This window comes from Antennarius striatus, chromosome 22, assembly GCF_040054535.1.
Source record: "Antennarius striatus isolate MH-2024 chromosome 22, ASM4005453v1, whole genome shotgun sequence".
Taxonomy (NCBI): Eukaryota; Metazoa; Chordata; class Actinopteri; order Lophiiformes; family Antennariidae; genus Antennarius; species Antennarius striatus.
Genome location: NC_090797.1, coordinates 5,006,737 through 5,031,851, shown reverse-complemented (window position 1 = coordinate 5,031,851; position 25,115 = coordinate 5,006,737). Strand labels below are relative to the sequence as shown.

General features: G+C 40.5%; 1 protein-coding gene across 1 annotated transcript in view; it reads right to left on the bottom strand.

Moving 5' to 3' along the window:
* Positions 1-25,115, bottom strand: part of exoc4 (exocyst complex component 4) — a 91,223-nt gene that overhangs the window by 49,945 nt on the left and 16,163 nt on the right. Inside the window, exons 8-11 of the mRNA XM_068307424.1 lie at positions 24,367-24,547; positions 17,310-17,455; positions 16,983-17,071; positions 6,292-6,388 (exon numbers count right to left, since the gene is read on the bottom strand). Coding sequence (XP_068163525.1) covers positions 6,292-6,388; positions 16,983-17,071; positions 17,310-17,455; positions 24,367-24,547 — 513 coding nt within the window. The remainder of the gene's footprint in view (positions 1-6,291; positions 6,389-16,982; positions 17,072-17,309; positions 17,456-24,366; positions 24,548-25,115) is intronic.

Genomic DNA, 25,115 nt, shown 5'->3' with positions numbered 1-25,115 from the left:
CCTTAAGCTCCAACTGACGACTGTCTACTTCCCAAGACTGTTGAAGAGGTTGCTCCTAGGAACTGATTTTGATTTCATTATGAGATGGATAAACACAATTAAAGACTTTATCCACCTTCTATAGCCAGAGAAAAGTCCCCTGCAATGAAGGTTGTAATCTTTTGTACATTATCGGTCATGTGTGCATGTGTGTGTGACCTTAATGACCATCTGTCACTGTGCATGCATTTGCTTAAGACATGAAGAGATTGAAAAAATGTGCACTTCAACAGAAACAGGCTGAAGTTGCACGTTTGGAAAATGATAAAAGCAGTATTATTTACACCTGTGAGTATGTGTGTGTGCGCATGTGTGTGTGCGTTATGCTTTGAGGAGGGCATCAGAGATAAAAGAATGAAGATACTGCAGCGCTACAGCCAGTGACAGGTAGAGGCACCTGACAGATTCACCGTGGTGTGCAGCCATCCAGGGGCTTTGCTTGTCAAGACATTTTGTCTTGTTTAAGTTTAGTAATAGCTGCACAAGTGGGTCCGGACAGAGACACAACATCTTGTTAATGAAATAGTGTTGTGTCACCATTTACAGACACTTACAAAGAGTTAAGGGAGCAAGCACTGCGTGTTTCTACAGCTAATCTGGGACGAATTGGCATCGTATTGACCTATCGTATCGTATCCTATTACCTAAAATCTGAACTTCTGTTTGATAGTTAGGGCAGTTCTACATGTTTTACATGTGAGTAAAATTAGACATATGTTACTAAAGAAACTGAGGACATACTGAAAGATCAACCATCTATATGTTATGGAGGTCAGTGAGTCTGATCAATGAAGCGATTTGAACTAATTGTGACCTGCTACTCGACAGTCAATATCCTTGCCACTTGCCACGTAAATTACAGCATGTAATAGTCCTATGAAGGCTGTGAATGCACACATACTGTAGATATCATGAAGTCAAACACACCACCCAGCTTACATGCAATGTAAAGGCCCTTAAATTCCTTTGGTCTTCTTAGGACTCTCCACCTGTCTGTTTCTTTCCTCATCTTTTCCTTTGTGTTTTTTTTTTTATTGCCTCCCATCTGCTCTCTTCTCTCTGTTGTTGGCTGCTTTCTTGTACCATCTTTGTCTCTTTCTCTCTTTGACCTTTATGGTGTAAAATCCTCTCTTCATTTAAATCCCAGTTTTTAATGGGTGTGGATAACAGTGAGAAAGCATTAGAGACAGGATGGGTGCTATTTACTGAAGGAATAACCTGCTGAATGTGAGAAAGGATTAAGAAGACTGGAAGTACAAAGCGGTACATGGATGTATGTGCGATTAAGACAGGCTGTCTAAGTGGTATTTTAATAACTTATAGGCGGACACGTCTTTGAGGTGGACTGCAGACCTTATTGTTGAAGGAAAACGTAACTGTTACCTGTGATTCTGAAAATATTACCTTACTAAATGAAGGTTAAGGTAAAACTACAAAATATATGAGTCATTGCCAGCTTCTATCAATGTAAACGGAATGCAAGACAACTTCAGATTCCAGTCCTGGCAATGAGAATGTCTAAACAATAAGTATTTTACTCCAACATTTATTTCTGGGATGCCAATAATTTTGATCTTCAGCTTTAGTTTGTTGTTTCTCACTGGGAATGTGGCTAATACACTGCCAAGTGAACCAATATCATCAAGTACTGTATAAATACGGGAATTATGGATCATAAATAGCAGAGTAATGGGTGCCATTACCCATGTTGCAGTTGAAAACATATGGACAGTGACTTCTTCAGTACTACTCTGACAAAGGAAGTGATAATCAAATTTGTTTTTCTGTCTGCTCTCTAGTAGTAAACAATGAAATATGGAACAGCATACATGCGAGTAGGACATCATTACAACTTCCTGCTTCTCAGGCTTGAAAAATCTCACTGCTATGCTATGCTGACTAATCAGGCATTTGTTTCACACTTGATAAACACATTTCAACAGACTGCTGACAATATAATATAATTGCGTATCACATCTACGAAGAGAACAAAACAATCACACCACAAAATCACCATAATGATCTTTAATGCTGGCCATGTGTTTGCGAATCATTTTTAATGATTCGCAATGAGCTGACATTTGTAGGTTTTCTTACAGTAATGTAATTCAGCACAGCAGAGCATAATGTCACAGGAAGAATTTAAGAAAAAGCCATGTCCTTGGATGTCATGAAAAATCAACAGAGCAAGTTGCAGCTAAAAAACATGTAAAATATTTTTAAATTCTACTTTTAAAAAGGTGCTCAATTACACCTCTAGCCCTTCCTCTGTCTGTTTGACTTGATCTGTGTGTGCTGCTGAAACCACGGGCTAATGAGAGTGTGATATTAGTGCAGAATCGTGGTGTGTTTCTTTTATACCACGGGCTACAGCAGTGGGAGACAGAGCCCTTCTGTCCTTTTTCTGTCATCTGGCTTTCTATCCACTCCTCATTCCTTTCATCATTTGCTACATTGTCCTTCCTTCTCAGTTTCCCCCAAGCACTCTGTCAGTCTCCAACCTTCTGACACTTTCCTCTCCCTCCCACTCTTTCATTCGACTGTGGACACAGTGAGAAGAAGCAGTGAAATCAACTGTGCATGCAACAACAGTACTTTTTAAAAAGCTAATGTATGTGCATTTGAAGACACATGCTGTCACGGAATGGTAGGAAAGTGATCAATCTAGTAGACCTGTCTTTCTGATATTCTCCAAAGACACACGCAAGAAGATTCAAGGCTTTCTCTGCCTTGGGATAACACAGCCAAAAGATGCACTAACCCTTACCCTAACATGCACATCCACATGGCTTTGAGACTTATTGGTCATGAAAACATTTAGAAACAACAACTGACATCAACATGTCAGCCATTCCTGGCCATCCTGAAGATTAGGGACCCACTGAAGATTTCAAAATGCCAACCGTGTTTGGAGAAAAGCGTACAAATACCACCTAAAATGTCAGTAGGAGACCCAACAAGTCAAAGTACATGCACATACACTCCCCCATGTCTCATCCATATTGTACGAGTGCAGTTTTCAATTTCAAGACTTAAATTTTAAGTTCTGACATATCCCTAAGATAACAACGTGTGTGTGGGAAGAATTTTTCAATATGAGAAGACAACAATAAGTGTGCCTACCTAACACTATGGAGTACAAGTGTAAGGGAAATTCGTGTACATACTTTTGTAATTGTTTCAGAAAGGCCCATTCCCTTGAGGGATATAAATATAGAAGGGAGGCAAACATCAGCAGTGAATACATTATAAGAATCCTTTCCACAGTAATTCCCTCCTCATGATACTCCCATCAATTCTCTGGCATCTGGCCAGGCTAGATTGTAATGGCAGCAGGCTAACGAAGGTAGCCCAGATGTCCTTCTGCCTTGCTACATTCTCTAGGGGGAAAGTCCAAGACCATGTGGGCTATGTAATCCCTCCAACATATTCTGGATCAGAAATGCAAATGTGCAATTCGATTCACTTTTCACTCTTTGGCTGCTTCTTGAAATTCTGTCAAAAACAAAATAGGTGACACGCATCAACTTCGATGAAACCCATGCACAAATCCACTCGACTCATTACACTTAGATTCAGCTCTCTCTTCAGACGTGATAATTTTGATAGCTTTCATGGGAATGGTGCTGACACCTCATATTTCTTCAGTAATCCTTATTTAACCTTCTACGAGAGTACTGTAGAAAAAACTAGGTCTTTTCCAAGTCAACAAATCACATGTAAACTGAATGTGAGAACTTTAACAATACCTTTATTGCCCCACAACAAATGACACCCTCATCACATGAGGTAATGTAGAAATAACGTTGGTGTCCTCCATAGCATTGAAGGACTTTCAGCACTTTAGAATAACAAGCTGCCTTTAGCAATGTGAAGCAAATTGGCGCTGCCCGGACGATGTGGGCCGAATGGCCGAAGACGCGTCTCTGCAAATTTGTATTCTGGTTGTTGAACAGGTGTTTGCAAAATCGATTATGCTGTCTCGCATTTGTTGGACTTACAGATAATGAGCGTTGTCATTGTTGACTCCATAATCCTGATTCCTGTGTCAGGAAAGCGACAACAGAAGAACAAAAGCAAAGAAGCAGAACACTGACACTTGAAGGTTTTAATCTAGCAACGTGATAGAGTCTTCACTTTAACTGCACCATTATCACTGATATCAATATACATTTTATCAAATGCTTTATCAAGACTGTTTTATCAGCTGGCCTATCTTTCCAAGTCTGGGTTTCTTTGGCTGCACATCGAATAAGTTCTTAATAACACACACATCAAATGTGGAAACAACTGAACCACGTGCAGCCAATTTAAAAATGACTTGTTATGACTTAATATGATAAATAACCTTTGTGTGACAACACAGCGTGATATTCAGTGAGGCAAAACTTAAAATGTAATGACACAAGTAGGACGGAAATAAGAATCTTAGCCATATTATTTCATTTGCATAAATTCCAAATAATGGAAAAAGGGTTAAAGCTCTCTAAGTGTTCAGATTTGTCATTATGTGGGCTCTTGACACATTCTAATCAGGTTCTCTTGAATTAACTCTCTCTTGAGTCCTGGATAACCTAAATCCATCCAAAGATAGCTGAACAGAGGCCTCAAGATGGAAAATAAAAGTATAAATGGTTTTTAAGGCAATATTCAATCAAGTATATCACAAACATGAGGATGCTGTTGTCTTTTATGGCCACACACTGCACCGATTTCAGTGCAGCAACCCCACCCCAACTGTTTTTGTCATTAAAACTGCCATGGCTAGGTGCAGGAGATGTAGTGATCCATCAGTGGCATGCCAGAGCTTTGTCATTCAAAACCCATATGTAACAAACACTGCTCCATTGGCCCTAGAAGTCTGGAGAAGGCAGGATGGTAAGGCAGAAGAAGAAGACAGGGCCTCATGCTCACGCCACTTTGGTGTGATTGATATGAACCATTACAAACGACACGGGAAAGGCTGGCAGAAAGCTAGTAGGCATTTTACTTTCGGTCATTTGTTCAGACAAACGCTTGGCCAGACCCACAGAGAACAGGGGAGCAATGCCACCATGGGTGTGCGTCAGAGTGAGACGTAAAATATGTAACAGGGAAGACGAACTGTTGAATCGGTAAAGAGACATAAATGCAAAGACGTTATAGCATTCCTAATAAAACATTCACAGAGTACCTGCTATCTGATACCAGTCTTGTGTTTTCACAAAAGCAATAATCAAACAAATAAAAAGTTCCTTTTTTAATGCAGCTTAAGTTTAAGGGGATGTGACACGACCACTGTAAAACAGTCCTGACAAGACGGTCTGCCTGATGTTCTCGACTGGCTAAGTAGGAAAGATGCATTAGAGTCAAAACACTTGTTAACCTGCAAGCTTTGTTTAAGTTTGAGGAGTATATTCAGTGTTTGTGGAAAAAAGACACTTATTCTGCGCATGATAAAAATGTGCCACATGATTTCAAAATTGCAAAAGTATTCACCCGTAGAAGTAGGAAACTCTATGTTTAATGGATCCTTGAAGGTAATGCATCACTGCCTGGAGGCCAATTCAATTAAACTGCTTCAGTATTAGATTTACACTACTCGCTTGGGACCACATTGCTATATAGAAAACGACCAGACATACAGAGCATTATTGCAAAGGCAACCCTCACAATACTCAAATTTAATGGGAAATAAAAGCCAGGGTGGGAGACAATCCCCATTCCTGGATGGTAACAAAAAAATGTTTTTCGAGCTGAGAGTACAAAGTATTACGTCATATTTGATTTACGATACCATACTACACATTAAAAAGCTCTAAATCAATAGACGGTCACTAAGAGGCCATGGAACATAATTAGGTTATGTTTTACTGGTATTGAGTCATGTCCCGGCTGTCATATATCTTGAGAGTCTTGTCCATCCCTCTCTTACTAACCAGTGTGACACCAGAGGGGCCTTTCACACATGTACCTCTGAAAATTAATGGAATCAGCCTGTTCCAGTAAAGACTCCAGGTCCCGTTGTTCATAAGCTTAACTCTAATCTAATCCAAGCCTGTTGGTGGACATCAGAAGAAATATGGTGTTAAAGAAGCCCACAGTAGAGTGCAATGTTGTTATTCACACAATTTACAGTGTAAGGAAAGTCTGATTTCACCTTAAGGGAATGTAAGCTCAATTGCTGTTTTATACATCTTGTAAACTTGAAAGACATCTTGAAACCAATGTGATTTTTGCTGGATGTGAGTCCATCATCACTCAGTTCGGTACCTGAGAAGAGGCTGAAAGATCACGGTGATGTTCCTAGCTCCCGGTTTACACACAAATTTCATTTCTCCACCTTCAATCAGGTTGTCATCGGCACCACCTAGAACAAATGGGACAAGAGCAGATGTCAAAACAGAGGTCCAAGTATTGCTGAAAACAATACAAATATTTAATCATTACAAGATCACACTTTCAGCTCTAATTAACACATCACTCAATCAGCACAGCTTTCTGCCACGGCTCAAAATGTATCCCACATGCTTAGACTCCTCTGTGCCCCTGTGTCACTGTGTGGGTAAAACCTGGAGCTAACGGGGTTAATCAGAAAATCATTGTCATCTAACATTCTCAGAAAGAAAGGGGGGAGGGGTGTTGTCAGGGACGAGGGAAGATCATTGGGGAGAGGAAGAACGCCGCAGCTCATTAACTCCACTCATCCTGAAGTAATCAATATAATTGATGGAGAAGAAATTTTGTCTTGTTGTCAATACAGCAAACTGTAAAGCAGAACTGTCTGCTCATGACTGTGTTTGCATATGGAAAGGTTAAGAAAGAATATCATGCATGAACGCAAGCCTGCTATCATATGTGTTTATGATGCAGAGAAAATGATAATCATTTGAATTTCTTGTTTTAGGTTTATGATTAAGTCCCTTGACGCTCTGTACCAATACATACATACATACATACAAATACATACAAACTGGAAAAATAGATAATGCAATAAATATTCTTCTTGATTCGAAAGAAAGTAGTCTGATGCACCTGAAATTAAGTGCGCGATAACACTTTTCTGTGCAAGATTTGAGGACGGTGATCCTGTGTTCTCTGAAATGAGCAAAGGGTAGTGTTTGCATCTGTGTATCTATTCTGAAAATCCTGAGATCTCACTCTCCTGCAAAGCCTCGCTGAGCTGTTTTCTTCTCTTTCATTTCCATGTCCAATGCGACTTTGCAAAGCTCCTGTGATAAAACACAAAAGACGCTTCGCCGTAACGCCAAAGCCCGTTCTGCTTTACCTGCACATTCGGCCTAGCATCGCATTCAAATGCATATCAACCCATTGTTCCCTGTGCCGCTGTTCCATAATGCATTTCTAATGGAACAAGTTTCATTTGAAGCACTGGAGGAAACACTCTCTGTATTTACATTAAAATGACACAGAAGGCTTTCATTTCTTCCAAAACTTTCAAATCAAGGGTTTCTGATTCTGATCTGTCGCCATGAAATCCGTCTCCACGGTGAGCCCACATCCGCGTCGCTAAGTGGAGACAGAGATGAGGCCCAATACTCTCATCTCTCTCTTTCTCAATCTCTCCATCCGTTCCTCCTTCCTTTGGTGCCAATTCAATTAAGACTCAATTACAGGCTCCTAAACAAAGCTGCTACCAACACACTCTCTTGCTCACCCTCACTCTCTCTCACTCCCTCCCTCACATTTCTGTGTCTCTCCTTTATATTGATTGTCTGCTTAGAAAGAGCTGGCTAAACTTTTGTCTCGTCGTCTTTAACTTGCAAAACGCTCAGGTCCCCGTGAATTACATCGACACGTTGCACACTCCAGAAAAGTTATAGTCACTTGTCTTCTCCAAGAGTTATATCTAACTGACAACTACACATACACAGACACACACACACGTGCGCACACACACTCACCAAACTAACAACCATGTATGTATTCCCAATGACAGTGACCAATTTAATTTCATGCTCTAAACATCTGCATCCGTGTCAGACAAAGGAGCGAGGGAGAGACCTCATTGATCCATGTGGTCTGGAACCAGCTGCCAACAGGGCATAGCACTGATGAATATTAACCAGGTTGCATTAATATGCATGCAATCCCTCAGAGTTGTCTAGACGTGACAGGGTGCCTCTGGTTTCAGGGTCAGAATGCCACAAAACTGGTGCCAGCCATCTCCTCGCATAGGTGCCACTTTGTCTTGCGCAAACCTGTGTGTTTGCATGTGTGTGCCTGACTGTTTGTTAGCTCTATTCCGACAGGGGTCTGTGAATTCAGGGTCCCTTGGTGTGTGGTCTGATCCAGGATTAGTGGGAGGGGGTGTGGCAGCTGGTAGGATAGCGATTGAAAGCTGTGAAGGAAGAAGTGACACATTCTAATGTGGCCAAAGCTGTCTCAAATCCCCCCTGAGGATGGCTGCTCAAGTTCACAAAACACACACCTAAGGAGATGTGACGCACAACTTTAATCCATAATAACATTTATGGATTAATGAGGCACAACAAGACAGGTACAGAAATGTATATACTGTATACATGATACGATACAAACACACAAACAGATGCTTGCACTGTGCCTGAAAGACACAAGTAGCATAAAATGAATGGCTTTACCTAAATCCTATAGAACCATATGCTCACACAGACTCACACAGTGACACCCATCCAGCCCCCCCATGGTGCCTTAGCATGCTCTCCTCAGCCCACATGTAATCAAGTCAGCCAGTGACTTAGTGAAATTGCATTAGCTACACTTTCCTGGGTTTGATGAGAAACGGGTTTGATCCTGCGATGAATTCTGGCCCTTCCTCGGATTTAGACGGGGAAAAGAATGAACGTGTGGCGCCTTCTTTAACACGCCAGAGCGCCTCCTAAGACCGGCACATCTCTGTATGCATTCGCAAGCGTGTCAGAGTGGGTGAAATGAGGAAAGCCAAACAGACAAGCAAAGTAACAGTCATAATCCCTCATTTACAAAGTAAATGTGTGTGCATTTTTGGACATTGGCAAACAGGGAAGTCAGTCCAAATACTCGCGATCCAGTGTTTGATGGTGGATGTGTGTGATCCTGTCCAAGTTTATAGAATACAAGGTAATAATAGTTCTAATTGCAAAAAAATTAAAGACACTGCAGGGTTGTCATCTGTCATATGCAGCTGGTGTGCCAAACTACATTTGTCATTGTGTCAGTTCAACAGAATCACAGATACATGTAATGACTGACTGGACAATTGGTGCAATTTCTTCACAATTACATCAGACACACACACACGCACACGGAGAAGATGGGTGAAAAAGAATTTAAAACTCAAACAAATGCCTCCCCATAGTATGTATGTACACACTACCCTATAATAGTAGAGTGAGGCAATGGCTCTCCTTGATTGAGGTCTCACTGCTGTTAGCCAGCGCTGCACATTTTCAATCTAAATTGTTCAAACAGAAATTGCCATATAGAATAATCCAATTTTCAACCTGAATGGCCTTTTTGGTCTGTAGCTGTTATGCTATGAAAATTAGTTTGGGAGTGATCAATTTGTGAAATATTCCGCATTCACAACTGAGTATGTGTGTGTGTGTGTGTGTGTGTGTGTGTGTGTGTGTGTATACTTGTGAAAGAATCAGAAAGACAGTGTGTTGCGTTTTCACAGATGCGAAACCTGCTGATCTAATTAGAATGATTTCCCCTGTCAATAATTTATGATTCTCCAGTCGATTCCAGGCAACCCGTTCCACTCAGACTGTCCTCACATCTGATTGGGTCTTAATGAGAGGCCTTCTATTATTAAAATTAATTTGACGGGATGATATCTGCTGCTCCACCTTCCACTAGAGCAAATTTACCCATCAGCCCATCAGCAAAGAAAGAAAACGGCATAAATAAGTAATAGTATAAATAAATTCTGGAGTAAATTGAGTTGGATTAATTATTAAAAGTCTTACTGTGTCATACAATGTGGCTCGGCAGTCTTGGGTTTAATGAATGCACATCTGTCGGCCGTGGTGTGACAATACGTACAAAATGCCCCGTTAGAGACACAAAGAAAAGGAAGGGAAATTATTTTAACTGGGGAAAAATCCTGACCCAAGAGTGAATAACATGTTTAGTGGCAAAGTCACATGGAGATGAAAGTCAGCAGAACTGTTCTTATTGATGTTTCTTGACAATCAATTCCACCATTTTAAAGAGAAGTTAGTTTCCCAAAAGATTTGAAATCCTACAAATGGCCTTGTTGACAATGTCTCGTTTTTAAAGGAGATAAATCTCAGTTGGTCTTTAGAAAATATTCATCTCTTAATTGCAACTGTTTCACAAACAGCTTCTTTGACAACAGAAACACCTCCCTGCTCACTCCAATCCTCAACGGTTTTAGAAAAAAAAGTTCTGAATCTGTCAGCAATAAAGAATTATGTCTGAATGTGTGTCAGTGTGTGAGTTTTGTCTGTTCCTAAAGACAAGGAGAACTAATTGACCAGAAAAACACTCTTCAACACATCTTTGATTGGACCCAGCAGGAAATCAAGACAACAGCCCCCTCAATCTCTCCTCTACTAGAACAACCTGTTGCATGCTGGGAAAGCAAGAAGGGTGTGTTGTTTATTTGTCTGGCTACCAGTGCTGGCACTACGGGTGCCAAGGTCTTTTTGAGCGCCACATGTCCTTCTTCCCTCCTTCAGTGTTTCTCTTCCACTTTTTTCATTTACTCATCCCTCCATCTCCTCCAATCATCAGGTCTGAGATTAAAAGTAAACACACAGGTGACAGTCGAAGCTGCAAAATGATGACAGGACCGATGTTGATTAAAATTAGCCTCGGCTTGAAAAAATACACCCGAGTCTTTTCCACTGATTAGGTATCTGTGCTGTGTAAACTATTACAACCTTGGTCTATTTCCGGTGTCCTCTGCATCCACCTACCTGTCCCTTTTCTTTTTCTCCCTGCCACGATTTTTTCCCACAACATCCGTCTGTCACAAACTTCATGTCACAAGAAAATAGCTTTGAGTTCTGCTTATAGCTTCCAGACACTGGTTGTGTTTTAATGTTTTGGTAATGAAAATTAGCTTTTCATTGCTAAAATATTTAGTTTTCAAGGTCCTTGGTGCACGGATAGTTTGAGCGAATGACAAATGCAAATATAATGCGGTGGATTTTGTTTCTTGGAGCCTCTCACCAAGACATTCCAGGAGATGTTCGCAAGCTTGAGCACGGATAATAATCAATAATTCACATTCTGTCTCAAAAGGTTCAATGAAATTAAAAATAAACAGGATGCAATAAGATATTTTATAGCATCAAGTCTGTTGTGAACACAAAGTTTTAGAATATATGATCTAAAAACAAGTCAATGACAGCACATCTAATGTTGGTCTTTAAATAACAATTACTGATAATTACCTGGATTGTTTTTATTACTATTATTATACATCTGCAATCTAGTTTCCTTGCCAGGAGCCTGTTGAAGTATTATACAGTGAAAAAGTGACAATATTATCGTACGAGCTTAAGAGTGTGGTTTTCAAGCTGTCCACATGTTCCAGTCTTCAGCACCAGAGCTGCTGTAATTCAATCATTGGTCCGAAAGCAGATGAGAATCCAGTAAATCAAACATTTTGTGTGTGCGTGTGTATGTGTGTGTGATAGAGAGACTGCGTGTGTGTATGTTGTATGATTGTGTGAAGGAGAACCCCATCTCGATTGTTTTAACCAATCAACCTCACTGAAACCTATCTCCAAACAAATTGAACACGATAAGCCCAAGTTAACACGCATGTAAAATAACTACTGCCAGCTAAAAAAAACACATCTGAGGCAGTGTCAGCGCACACACGCGCGCGTGTGTGTGTGTGTGTGCCTGGTTTGTGCTTTTTTTAAATTTTCTTTTTACAATATTCAGAGCTATTCTGTATTTGCTTTCATGTCGAACACAAATAAAGGCTTTTCTCAGTAATAGCCTGTCAGAGGCGCGCTACATTTTATCAGTGATGTCACTGCTGGAACAAAGCGTTTCATAAAGGTCTGGCACCTGACTAAGAAAAGAAACATGTCATTTCCTCCTGACTCGCGGCGTGCTGGAGTATAGAACAGGTTACATGTCATTCAGCATGTCATACATGACATACCTCAGCATGCAAAGAGAATAATAGTGGACACACGTATGAGGGCCCTCATCAGTCACTGTGAAGTGTTCCTTTTCTACATCACTCAGCTTTATGATAACGTACCATTAGCTGTAACAGCCAACTGAAGGAGGCGTCTAAAAATGTAAGTGATGAATGTGATGATCTTCTGTATATATAGACGACTATTAAACTGTTAATTCCTCTTTTATTGTTCTCCCCTTTGCTGCAGGATGAGTCAATAAAAGAAGCGCTACTGTCTTAAAGTCTAATGCGACTGTAATGTGTGTAAAATAGTAACATTTAAAAAGTTGATAAGAGCTGTTAGCAGACATCATTTTACCTCCTTTGTGTACTTTTTGCCTATCAATTTCAATCTGTTGCAAATATGCAAGTCCATTTCTACAAGTTTATAAGACTGAACATAAGCAATAATTTTATTTTAATGCACATATGACACAGATTTAGGTTGATGCGTCAATTTAAGAAATGTAAACCTAAATACAAATTTAAGTTTTATTTGTCATCCAAAAGAACTAGCACAATAGGGATAAAATGGGAATGTGCTTTATACAGCGTTTCTTTGAGGAGCATCCATGAGATTATTAATAATAGATCGGTGGTGGGTCTCTGTGAACACACAACCGTGTGAACATTACTTTGACAGGATTTAATTTGTTCATTATCTCTTTTTTAATCTGTTATTGAGTCTTCCATGTTCAGTCACCCACGGATAAGAACACACACAAATCTATTAAAGTGTCAATCCCTGAGCAGCGGAGGAGAGGATGTAACTCCAGGAAATAGAAGTGCGTGAATCATCGCATCTCGATGGAGCGTCAGTGAACTAGCAAGACAACAAAGAAGAAAAAGAAACATGCCGCTTTGGCTAAGCGGGTGTCTTTGGCATTCCAGTCACGTAATCAAAGAGTAAGTGCCAAATTTTTCATCGTCAAACTTTATCTAAAGTTAATGTTTTTACAGATTTGATACTTAAGATACTTTAAATTGTAGACATTCTGCTGTTTTGAATATGTGTTATCAGGGAATTCTTTGAGAATTAACTCTAATAGAGTATCTGATCTCTGCACCTGAAGTCTGAAAAGAAGGATTTAAAATGCAAGTTTCTCAAAGTCCACAATGATAAAAGACAGAGCTTTTTCTAACCTCCTCTAATGACCCCCACCCACCATATTTTCTGTAACACCCTTGCTATTCTGACTTTCCACGTCCGATGCCCGTAAATCATGTGCCACCTCACACATCATTTGGCGTGAATACAGAGGTTCTGCTATTTCCTGCTACAAACACACACACACACACAGACACACACACATGGACATGCACATAAACAGAAACACACATTTGTGAACACATGGCTATCAACATCTGCTGTCTCCAGCCCTGATATCCCCACCTACCATCACCTCCAACCGTGTCTCCCACAAGACATTTTTCCATTTGCACCCTATCTTCAAATCAACTTGACAAGGAACAGCACTTCTAGTCAGCCTCAGCTGTCACTCTCATCTTCTTCCTCACCCCCCCCCCCCTCAAGGGAACATGATGCGTTTATACATAAACAAGAAGGGATTAATACAGCGCTGGCTGTTTTCCACCTCACACTGAGCATGAGATATAAAGGGGTGGGCAGAGGGAAAGCTGTTGGTAAGTAGATTGGACTCAGGCAGACTGTTCTTTTTGTTAGCTGGATCAGCCTGTGAATAAGTCTATTTGAATATCAAAAGAAGAACATGGAATGTGTGAAATAGATTTGGAAGCGAGATGATTACGAATACATCTTGAGTGCGGAAGGCAAGGTCAAAGGTGACAGAGACTTGGGATTGGAAGTCTGAAAGTGTGTGTGTTCGTTCGTGTGAATATATGAGGCGAGCATGCAGTGATTTTGTGTACGGCAGTCACAAAAAAAGTGCGGTGGGGGTTGTCACTTCAAATGTGCCTGGGGCAAGGCAATATCGTTTGAAATGTATTGAGCAATGGTAACACCAAGTGTAAAAATAAATAAATAAATAAAGGCATTGCTGACTCGCTGCGGTGCAGCGCTGCAGTAGTTATTGGGATATATTCACACTTCACCTCCTAGATGACCACTGGGGCACTCTGAGTCATCTGCTGCCTCCACCACGCAATAGAAAAGCAATAAAAAGGCAGAGGGTGAGGATGTAAAAGTCTCCGGTCGGGAGGGATGCGGCAGAGTACGGAGGGGAACGGTAACACATCCATAGCTGGAAAATTGTTGTTTTCATAATTTATTCATTGAGAATGTGATTGAATCTGGACGCCCTGTGATTCTGGAGTACCCTTGCAAACACAACAAACATTTTGACAAAGAGCGGCGGTTTCCTTTACGTGTGTGAGAACTCGCTGGCGGTGTCGCCGCATACGTTCAGTGTTCCAGATGTGGCTGCATATGGAGCCTTAATAGAGTCTTTAGATGAGCCGTTGGATTAATTGAAGCATGCCAGACATGTTTCTGTAGGGAAGGCAAGCAATTAGGTCCCCCACTGTGTTTGCGTGTGTATGGGAGGCATGTGAATACACACCTGAATGGCTGTGTGCATGTATGTAATGATATATTGCAGGCCCTTACAAAGCTCAGGAGGCATAAATTACAGAATCATTTCAGACCCGTTAGAGATATGTGACTTTGGAGAAGAAAATCATATCTTAATTTACCCAAAAATCACTGAGTCTACCTTAACGATCAGGTTGTGTACAGAAGTGTCATTTATAAGAGAACTAAATTGCAGCAAAGAATAAAAAAAAAAAACATCCAAAAAAAAAAAGCACTTGTGAAGTTCTGACTTTGTACTCCATTTAGAGCATGAGAGCTCTTCTTTCTTTGTTAATGGTGGATAGCTGGATTTAGAGCAAACACTCAAAGTCTTATTTCCGAAACTGCATTAAGAACTTAATAACTTTATTGACTTGAAGCCACTGAGAAAAGAAAACTAAGACTAAGAGACACACATGACTAAGCATTAAGTGTTGAGCAATCCCACAGCCAGCAGAACTCATCAACTCAATCTTTCCCTCTGCCTCCCCTCCTTACTGTAAGTTTAATTTGAAGAGAGAGAAAGTTCCCTTCCACACCGACTCAATACATATTTTTCTAATTCCTTCCTTCAGAAATCTCTTAATGGTTTCTTCTCCGAACCCTGATGAAAACAACGACTTTTAACCTTCCCCTGTCTCCCTCCCTCCCTCTATCCACCCCCCCCCCCCATTCCATCCCTCCCTTCCCCCATCACAGCCGACTTATTTCACTTTCTAAATGATTTCTTACTCCTTCAATCCCTCTGCAGCCATTCAGGCCCCGGTCTGGGCTTGTGGCCGGCGCTACACATTGTGACAGGTGAAATGAAAGCCCACAGAAATCTCATCTTCTTATAAATGCTCTGAGGCATTCAGCCAGTCACAAAAAAGAAATATATAAATATATATTTTCTCCACCTTTTCTTTCTCAGGTGCTGACAGATGAAAGAAAAAGGAAAAAGTGAGCTGTTATTTGAAGAGCGTTTGGGGTTTTCCTTTATCCACGCTTAATCAATGGAGGCAGGGGGGCTGAGGCAGTTCATTTTTTCATTTTGCATATTTTTACCGATCTGCTAATGCATGAGCATTCTGACTGGGGGCAGAATGGACTTCTGCTAATTTAGACATTTTATGTAGTACATTAAAATTTTAACATGCAAGTCAAACTTTGTGATGAGTTTTGTTGAGGCGTGCATAACATGTTTCATACAACGTATTAACTAACATGTATTAACATTGTCTCAGTTGTTTAACGGTGGAGAAAACGGTATGCATGATTCAACAGCACCTCGCTGTTTGTTTTCATTTTGCTTAAGAATTTATTACATTTGTACATTCAAGTTACAAACCAAGAGAAATCTAATTAATTCAATAATTTCTTTATAATTAGCTATGACGATATTGTCAGAGGGTTTTTTTTGCATGTGATGGGATCAAGAGCACTTTTTCTGTCATTTCCTTGATCCAGCTCTGTATTTTATCACAATAATGCAAATGAGTAGCTTGGTGTAGGAAATAAAGGGAATAGCATCAGACAAACAGCACTGTCAGGCACTTCTGATTGAAACCTCAAGGTCAGCGGCAGAAAAACAGAGAGGGATTGAGAGAGCTGGAAAAGTAGAAGGAGCAGTTGAATAGTTCAGACTCTCCAGGGTCTAGCTGTGCAGCTTCACTCATCCTGCTAGCTTGTGTGTGTGTGTGTGTGTGTGTGTGTGTGTGTGTGTGTGTGTGTGTGTGTGCGTGTGCTTTTCAAGGCCTCTTCCCTGTGGCATGTTCTGCAAAGTCATCGAGCTCTCTGCCTCCTTTTATGCCTGTCTCCCACTTCACATTCCTGTTGTCCACCTTTCTCACTCATAAGTGTAACTTCTCGACCCGCGACTCGGCCTTCCCACCCCCCACCTCCACCGAACACCTCCATTAAACCACCTCCACCTGTCGGTGCTTTATTCGTTTACTTATCTGAACTTTGCCACATTTTTTTTCTCCATTTAAAAAGCGTGAGGGTCTCAGTCCTTTTCTTCTTAGACTACTTAAACACCTCTAACCTCCCTGTTTTCAACCTCCACCAAAATACACCTTAACTCTGTATACCTGCTGCTGTTTTTGTGTCCCACATACTGGGAGACACTAAGTAATACGTTACTACCTTTTTGCAAGTTCTGCTATGTCATCTCACTTCTCCATCTCCATCCCCATATTCCCTTCGAATTTACATGCAGAGCAGTTGTCCACATCACCCCCTCCATTCCCTAGTCCATCATTCTATTTCCCTCCTCACCTTGTAATTCACCGCTCTTGCTGTAGAGTTCTCGTCTCTGCTCTCTCAAATAGGCACTCATGCTGATGGCATGGGAAGATGATTCAAACCTGAAAACACATAGAAGGTTGAACAAGTGGGAAAAAGACACAAAGACACCACGCACAACGCGAGAGAAGAAATTATTGAGATGAGATGCAGCCTTTCAACATGAGCTGTAACCTTACATAGAGTTTTTAGTTCTTTTGTGACATCTATACTTCTGCAATACGCCAATGCTAATGTATGATTTGATTTTTCTTACCCATAGAGAAGCACAAAGCAGTGAAAGAAGCGTGTGAACCTTACTTGAAGAGTGACTGTTTCGCCCGCTGTGGTTTCTTCTTTGCAAAAAAGGCAGCGAACTCACTGCCGGTGCTGGCGTAGGAGAGCTGAGCCGATGGCTCTGTTGTGTTTCGGCTGTTCTTCACATCCAGATACTCCATAAGCAGGACCTAAGCAACACAAACATGTATGTTTTTATTAACAAGGTCTTTGTAGGGGCACGGATGGCACCATGTGGCAGTCTGGGTTCAATTCCCACTCGTGGTCTTTTGCTGTCTGTCATGTCTCACTTCTTGCCTCTTTCCTGTCTAGTTTTTCGTTGTCCTAAGGAATAAAGGTAAAACAAACAAATGCTCCAAAAACTTCCTTTGGTCAGCATCTCCTGTCGTTAGTTTTACATTTATATCACGATGCCTCACAAATTATGACAACACACCATCTGTGAAACCAGTCTTGAAAGATATACTGTATATACATATCCAAACTTTAAGACACGAGAGTGTCCACTGGCATGCTATAAAAATTCTACATCTCCATTTCCCCCCAACTGTCTGCATGATCCATGGTGAAATTCATCAATGTCTACTGGGCTTCATGAAAATCTTATCAAGTTCTAACAATAGCTGAGGGCAGGCGCATTCAAAATGTGGCCAGGCATTTTTCAAACTCTTTCATTCCTCTTATTTCTATTTCCTATCTGTTTCTCAATCCACATTTGCCCATCATCCACTTTTTGTCTTCCGCGTCTTCATTCGACTCTCTCTCTCTCTATTTATATATGTGAATACATATGTTCTAAAATAACCTCCCATATCTAATAGCTTCATAATTTAGAAGGCCATTGAGCCCATGTGTGTCTAATTCCGGAACACCGTGTGGGTCAGCCCAGAATGGGACACGAATAATGGCCAGGCAGATGGAGATCCATCCTGACCGTAATGATGTGATTAACGCTGCGGAGATCATCCCCCCATCCTGGTAAGGGGAAGCCTTAACATGCTAGCATCTGTTTTAAAACAGTAGCACATGACTGAGAAAGAAACCATACAAAAATGGCATTTATTGAGTTTAGCAATAGTGAATCAAGGCTTCCTCTTGACTGAACTCTTTCTTTGGTCTGCCTCCATGCCAATTACTTAAATTCAATGTGGACTTCATTCTGCTTAAAAGTAAACTGGTTCCTTTATTATTTTCAACACACTAATCTACCACTCATAATTACTTGCCAACATCATCACATTACACGACCTCTCCAACTGGAAACACCAGGTCCACTTGTCACTAGCCTCATGCTGCAGCTAATTCTATCAGTGTATTAATTACTAATGATGAGCTGATGGACCGAAACCCCTCACTAGCTTGCAAGCTAATGCCCAAGTTGACTTAATGAAATGCCAGCACTGGGCTGATAAAGGGGCTTCGACCCTACTTAAATTGCATTAGCCCAGAGACAGATTGAACTTTGGAAGCAATTAACTGGATGGCTAGGACAGAGAGAAAGACAGAGGATGAGAGGAATGGGAGGCAGGGGGTAACACAGAAGGGGGGAAAGAAGGGAAAAGAAGTTGTGGAGAATTGAAAAAGCTAAGAAGAGACTGTCTCTGGGAGATTTCCCACCCTGTTAATCACTCATATAACAATTAGTCAAGAGACCTGGATGTCTAATACTGGTTTCCATACAATGAAAAATTTATTTTCCCGACATTTCTGCCCCCTCTTACCAAAGTCAAGCATATGGAATCTCATTAAAATATCCATTTCTCAAATGAGTAAAAGGGTTGGCTCCTGTTACTGTCACCTGTGCTAACTGCTTAGACTGTGAGTGAAAGTGACAAAAATTGGAAATTTAAAAAAAAAAAGACTTAAAACTTAGTCAAAGGGATTTGATTAAAAACAAGGAATTGGAGAAAAAAAACCGTTATGGTGACAAAAAGGAAGTCAAACAGGGTGGAAAGCTGGGACAGTTTTGAGAAGTAAGAGACAACTGAGATCTAAAGACTAATGCGAGTAAGAAGTGCCTCATAGACTGTGTCCATAGCAACACAAACAATCTTGATCCCCCAGGGAATTAAAACAAACTCAATTCATTAGTCCATGATTGTGTGCAGTACCATCCTCAAGAGGCCCACTGCAAATGTGAGATGGTTCTTATTTAGCAGCACTGATCACGTCCAACAAAACTGATTGTGCTATTGCATGATGACAAATGCGAATTCACGCTAATTATGTAAATTGATTCTGATTCTATGTGTAAAACACACTGAGGCTCTAAGTGACATTGATTTGATAGTAAATTGGAAACATGTTGGAGACATACTCTTCTTTTCCCACTTTTTCTTAACTGTTCAAGTTGAAAATCCATCTTTTAAACGTCTAAATACCTCATTTGAATACTTCTCTTCATCTCCATTTTAGTTAGTTCAGTAAGCCTCCACTCTACCTTCTACTAAAAGGTTCCAAAGGAGTTGATAGAAAAGGAAATGAGCTGACTGATTTCATGAAAAATCAATAGTCAAGTGTAAATGTGTGAGACACGGGAATGAAAATGTAAGCTGTGGAAATCGACTCTTCTCTCCAGATACTGACACTGACTTGACATCTCTTTGAGAGCGACAGCATTTTTTTAGTCCTCATGTGTGTAACTGAGGCACATGTGCAAAAAAACTCAAGTCTCTCAAAGGCCACCCTGACAATCACAACACAACTATTCAATGTAATTACATCAACCTCACAACCTCGTTCGACACTTGAGCGGCTCGGGTCTAGGCTCAAGTGTAAATCATTCCACCGGGCTGAATGCTGAGGAAAGAGCTCCTGCTTTTTGTGATTCACTAAGAGCACTACAAGCTTGATGTCACTCCATCTGTGCTCTGAGAAAGTATACTCTCATTCTCAGTCCTATACATCAAGGCCATAACAACCAACAAATCAGAGCAATTAAGAGAACATCACTCAAAGCTTTGCAGGTGACCCCCTTGCCAGTCAATAAACTCGAGTCGATTGGCTAAAATTAAAAATAAATATCACTTCATTTTCACCCAACGTTCTTTTAAAAACATGTCGAAAGCAGCCGAGAGAACACTCTTCACAAATTATTTCTCTCTCAAGGCTTTATTGAAATCACTTGTATCCACACTAAATCCCAGCGCTGGTGTTTTGTCACAAAATGTATTGAGTGACATCTCTTGCTGATGGTTTGAAGTTGAAGCCCAGAGTGTCCTTGGCTGCCACAGAAAGAGTTCTGTTTTAATTGTATTTCTGAAACTCCAATCACAACAGCTACTCCAGCAGAATTGAACCACCGCTATCCAATGGCAGCTCCAACATTCAGCTGAAATTCGAAGGCCATCTTGTCGATGGAGGAAAGCAAGCAGTGCCTGCATGTTCAATGACGCTTCTTTTACTTTTGTCCGTGTCCTTGCTATGTCCTCATCACGCCAGACAGCTGAACACAGGATGCAGCCTTTGAAATAGAAAAGAAGAATTGCACATTCTTGCTCCTGATGCTTTTTTTTTTCTTCATCGAAATGACCTTCTGGTCGTCGGGCCTCTTTGGAGACGAAATGTTTGTTATACTGTATTATTATCCTATGATTTAAACTTGTACAAAGGAGGACAAATAAAACAGTTCCTCACATTGATTAATGGGACTAATTTCAAGAATATGGGTATTGATGAAATAGTGAAACCAGCAGTGAATAAGTCACAAGGGCAAGAAAAATCGCTGCCTTGTAACGGAGTGGCAAAGTAGAAAATGAAGCAGATTTAACCCTACCTTAAATGTGACTCTTTGAAGGGAAGAATAAATGAGACACAAAATTAAAATGTTGGATGAGAATAGGATGACAATGTTTGTGCTTCATAACTAATTAAAATAAATTGTTGTCTTCCTTGAAATTAAATTCTTGCGATTTTATGGGGGGTTTTTTATTCAAACATAACATCCCTATTCAGTCTAGACTTTTTTACTGCAATGAAATTATTCATTTTTAGGAGAAAGATTTAGATTAAGGTACGAGCACTTTCTCTGAATAAATAAGAAAGGTGCAGAGATGAGACTGACAGTACATAAAAAATGGTAAAGGATATTAGATGTTTCTGTTAGAAATGGATAAAGGAAATGTGTTAAAAGATACCCAAAAGTCCAGGAAATTGGTAGTACCAAAGAGAGAGAGAGAGGACTTTGTCTTATGGTGTGTCGTGTATTTGGAAAAGTTACAGGTCATTAATAGCCAGTTTTATCAAGCATTGCTTTTAAAATTGTACTTTTTATTGAGATACCACATTTAAAAAACTCAGCTGTATTTTGTAACCTCTTCTATTTTTGTTTCTCACTACCATAGAAAATATTCAAACACAAATGTTTGTCTTCACCGATGAGAAGAAGATCTATCTTCATAAGGGAGATGGTTGGACTTTGTCCACATTTCTTTTCTTTTCTTTTTTAACACCAGCCTCAAATAAAGGGAGGGAGCTCCTCATTAAAAGTATCATTTGCACTCAGGTCACACACTCGGACATGGCAAGAGAACGGCTGGTCACAAATCTTTGCATAATGCGCAAATGGCGAGCTAATTAACAAACGCGCACACTTCACAACAAAACGGCTGCCAAGGTCAAAGGGTGATGGGCATCAGTAGCGAGAGACACTGAGCACATTTACATTGAACAGGTCCTTTGGGTGGTCTTAATGAGGAATGCATAGAATTTATGAATTGTAATCTTTCATGAACTATGGCACCTAATTAGGCGTATTTTGACTGAATTCTCATTAATGATTCAAAAGAAACTTGCAGATTTTTGTGGTTTGGCATCTGATATTGTTTCGACAACACTCAAATGCCAAAGAACACTGCATGAATTCTGTCAGTCTTAACTGTGTGAGTCTACTATTAAGTATTTTTTGAAGGTGGGAAAAATCACATTAAACATTTATGGAAACACACAAAATCCTGTCTTGCGGATTATTTTTGATAGAACAGACTGCTTTGAAGCACAGAAGCGTTTCTTATGGGAAAAGAAAAAAAGAATAATCGCAGATAGAGATTAAAAAAAATAGCAAAGGAATGTGGAGGTGTACACTTAGAAATGCAAATTGAATAATTATGTGAACAATCAATAGATATACTCATATTCTTTGTACTGAGAGACACTTGGACAAAAATTGCAAGGTGGCATTGAAACCCTCAGTTTAGCATCTGCCAGCCTAAAATGTTTTAAATCAATATCTCCACAGTGAAATTAATAGCTGGCAGAAGCATCTCCAGTGTTTCTCAACATCACATTGAACTTCATTTACCTGCTCTTCATTCTCAGTCCAGTCACAAATGGACAAACAGAGTTTCCCTGCCAAGGCCTTCCCTCTGCTGGTATGTCACGTGAAAAGGTAGACACGGTTTCCCCACTTCTTCTTCTTCAAAGACTTAAACCAGCATAAGTACGAGTGCAAGATGAGCAGAGTCAAATGATCTAACGGTAAAAAAAAACAAACCCTGTGTGTTGCTCACACCTTCATATCAGTTATCACTTTGAAACTGAGCGCTTTGGAGGCATAACTGAACTAATGTTTGAAATTTAACAAGGGCAGCAATTCAAATTGTAAATCCTCATGATAGCAGGCAAACAAAGCAGCCGAATTTTGACCAGAGCTGCCCGGGTGCCCGCCCTCAATGGGCGTACAAAGATGCGAGATAAGAACTGGCTCAGCATCAAATAAACTTGACTTGAGTCACGGTGCCAGGCAGCAGTAGAAATGAAATTTCTCTTATTGCTGATATGCTACTCTCTGGGACAGAGTGGGCTAAACGAAGAGGGTGGATGGGAGCCGTGAGAGAAAAGGAAAGCAAGACAAGATAATGAGATTAAGAAGGAAATTACAACAGACGCAAGGGGTATACAAACGGTATTGGGAAATTGAGGGTGTAATACAGAGGCAGCAGGAATGATGCCGAAGAAGGAAGGGAAATGGAAATGAAGAGGGGGGAAAGTAAGAATGAAAAAACAAACAAGAGATGAGAGAAATGGCAAGACGGGGGGGGGGGGGGGCTAGATCAAGAGCCCTCATATGTACAATTGGTCAGGAAATAATAACACGAGTGAATGAATAAGAAAACCTCATTTCACGTAATGAGTATTCTAATCAAGAGATTACATTATCTCACATCGCAGACGGAGAGGCGAGCGGGGCCTCCTGGCAAATGGGAGCTGGCTGTGATCGTATGCTGGGGAATGGGAATGCTGCACTATTGCAGTACATGCCATTGCACAATGACACCCCCCAGAAACACACATATAGTCATATACCAGAACGTATGTCACATATGTCATGTGGAAGAAAATCAAATTAGCAGAAGACACAAGGCAGGAACAGGTTAAATTAAATAGGGAAGAGAATTCTTAGTCCTCCAAGAAAATCTGCTTCACCTTCCATCCTAAATTGTATATCTATTAATCCGTTCATTCTGATTTGTTTTGACCGCTTTGAGAGCAAAGACTGCCATAGATTCACCATGGGTCGGCACACTAGCTGCTCATCCCCTCAGCCAATCAAATGCGAGCATGAAGCAGGAACCTTGTGTGAATACTCCACTGTCTTTATCTCTCACAAATTCTCATTAAGGGAGAGAAAAGCCATCCATCACATTCCCTATTCTCCTGGTTCATTTACCTTTTATATCAGTGTATGATGAAGGACAGCTCAACAAGACAACATCTTTAAAAGGTGCAGTACTGGAAAATCGTCTTCGTTTAAAGCAGCAAAGGTAAGAGTCAGAGTAATACCATACTTCTTACGAGGCTTCCTTCAGAGACTACACCACATTTTACTCAGAAGGATAATTCTATTATAATCTACTGCATAGAAAAGTCAGGAAAACTTTGCCTGACATTATGCAATTTCCTCCCTCAGATTTTTATTTCATCTCTAGGTATTAATTATTCTTTTAACTGCCTTGTTTTTCATGTGCGTGCAGGCAGAAGTCATTAAAAAACATCCACAACCAGAACATCATACCGTAGAAACCAGATATCCACCATAGTAGAGTGATCTTATAGAAAACATGACCTCCTTGACTTTTCTGACCTGCAGCACTGTCTGGATCTTAGCAGAGACATCGGCCTGCTCATAGAGTTTGATGCCTTCTTCATGGGCGCCTGCTGGACACTGCACCGCGATCTGCTGCAGGTGGGTCAGCACAACGCTATGGGCCTGAGCAACCGCCTTGAACTTGTCGAACAGAAGCTCCAGCAGCTCCAGCAGCAGCCTGTAGAGGGAGCCAGAGAGAGAAGAAAGGGAAGGAGCACATGATAAAGAGGGGAGAGGCGAGACAGATAGAGAGAGAGCAAGAGAGAAAGAAAATTATTCAATGGGGATACATTTATATACATGATAAATTGTTTAATAAAATGTTTAAAAATGGCTAAGAATAAATTGAATTTCATTCAAGGATACATAAAGATCTAAGGCTTCTGACAACATGCTCCATCCACATTTATTTGGCTCAACATATCCTCACAATTCTTTTAACCTAACTCTTCGATTGTTTTTTTGGGAGAACTCGTGAGTTGTCTATAGTGGAATTCAATTAACAGTTCATTCCAATTTGCCTTGGTTGGAGAAGAAAGTGCCGCAAGAAAAAAATAAAACAACAACAAGCAGACGTTGGACTTCATCTGAGTGCTACACACTCCAGAGCGGAAATTCATTTGCCTCATCTGCCCTAATGCTTTCACACAGATTTGTCCGTTCCTGTTTCTGTAGAAGGACAAAGCTTTCCACATAAGGTTGGAACGCTGCTTACATTAGCTAAGTCTGAGTGTACACTACGTGTA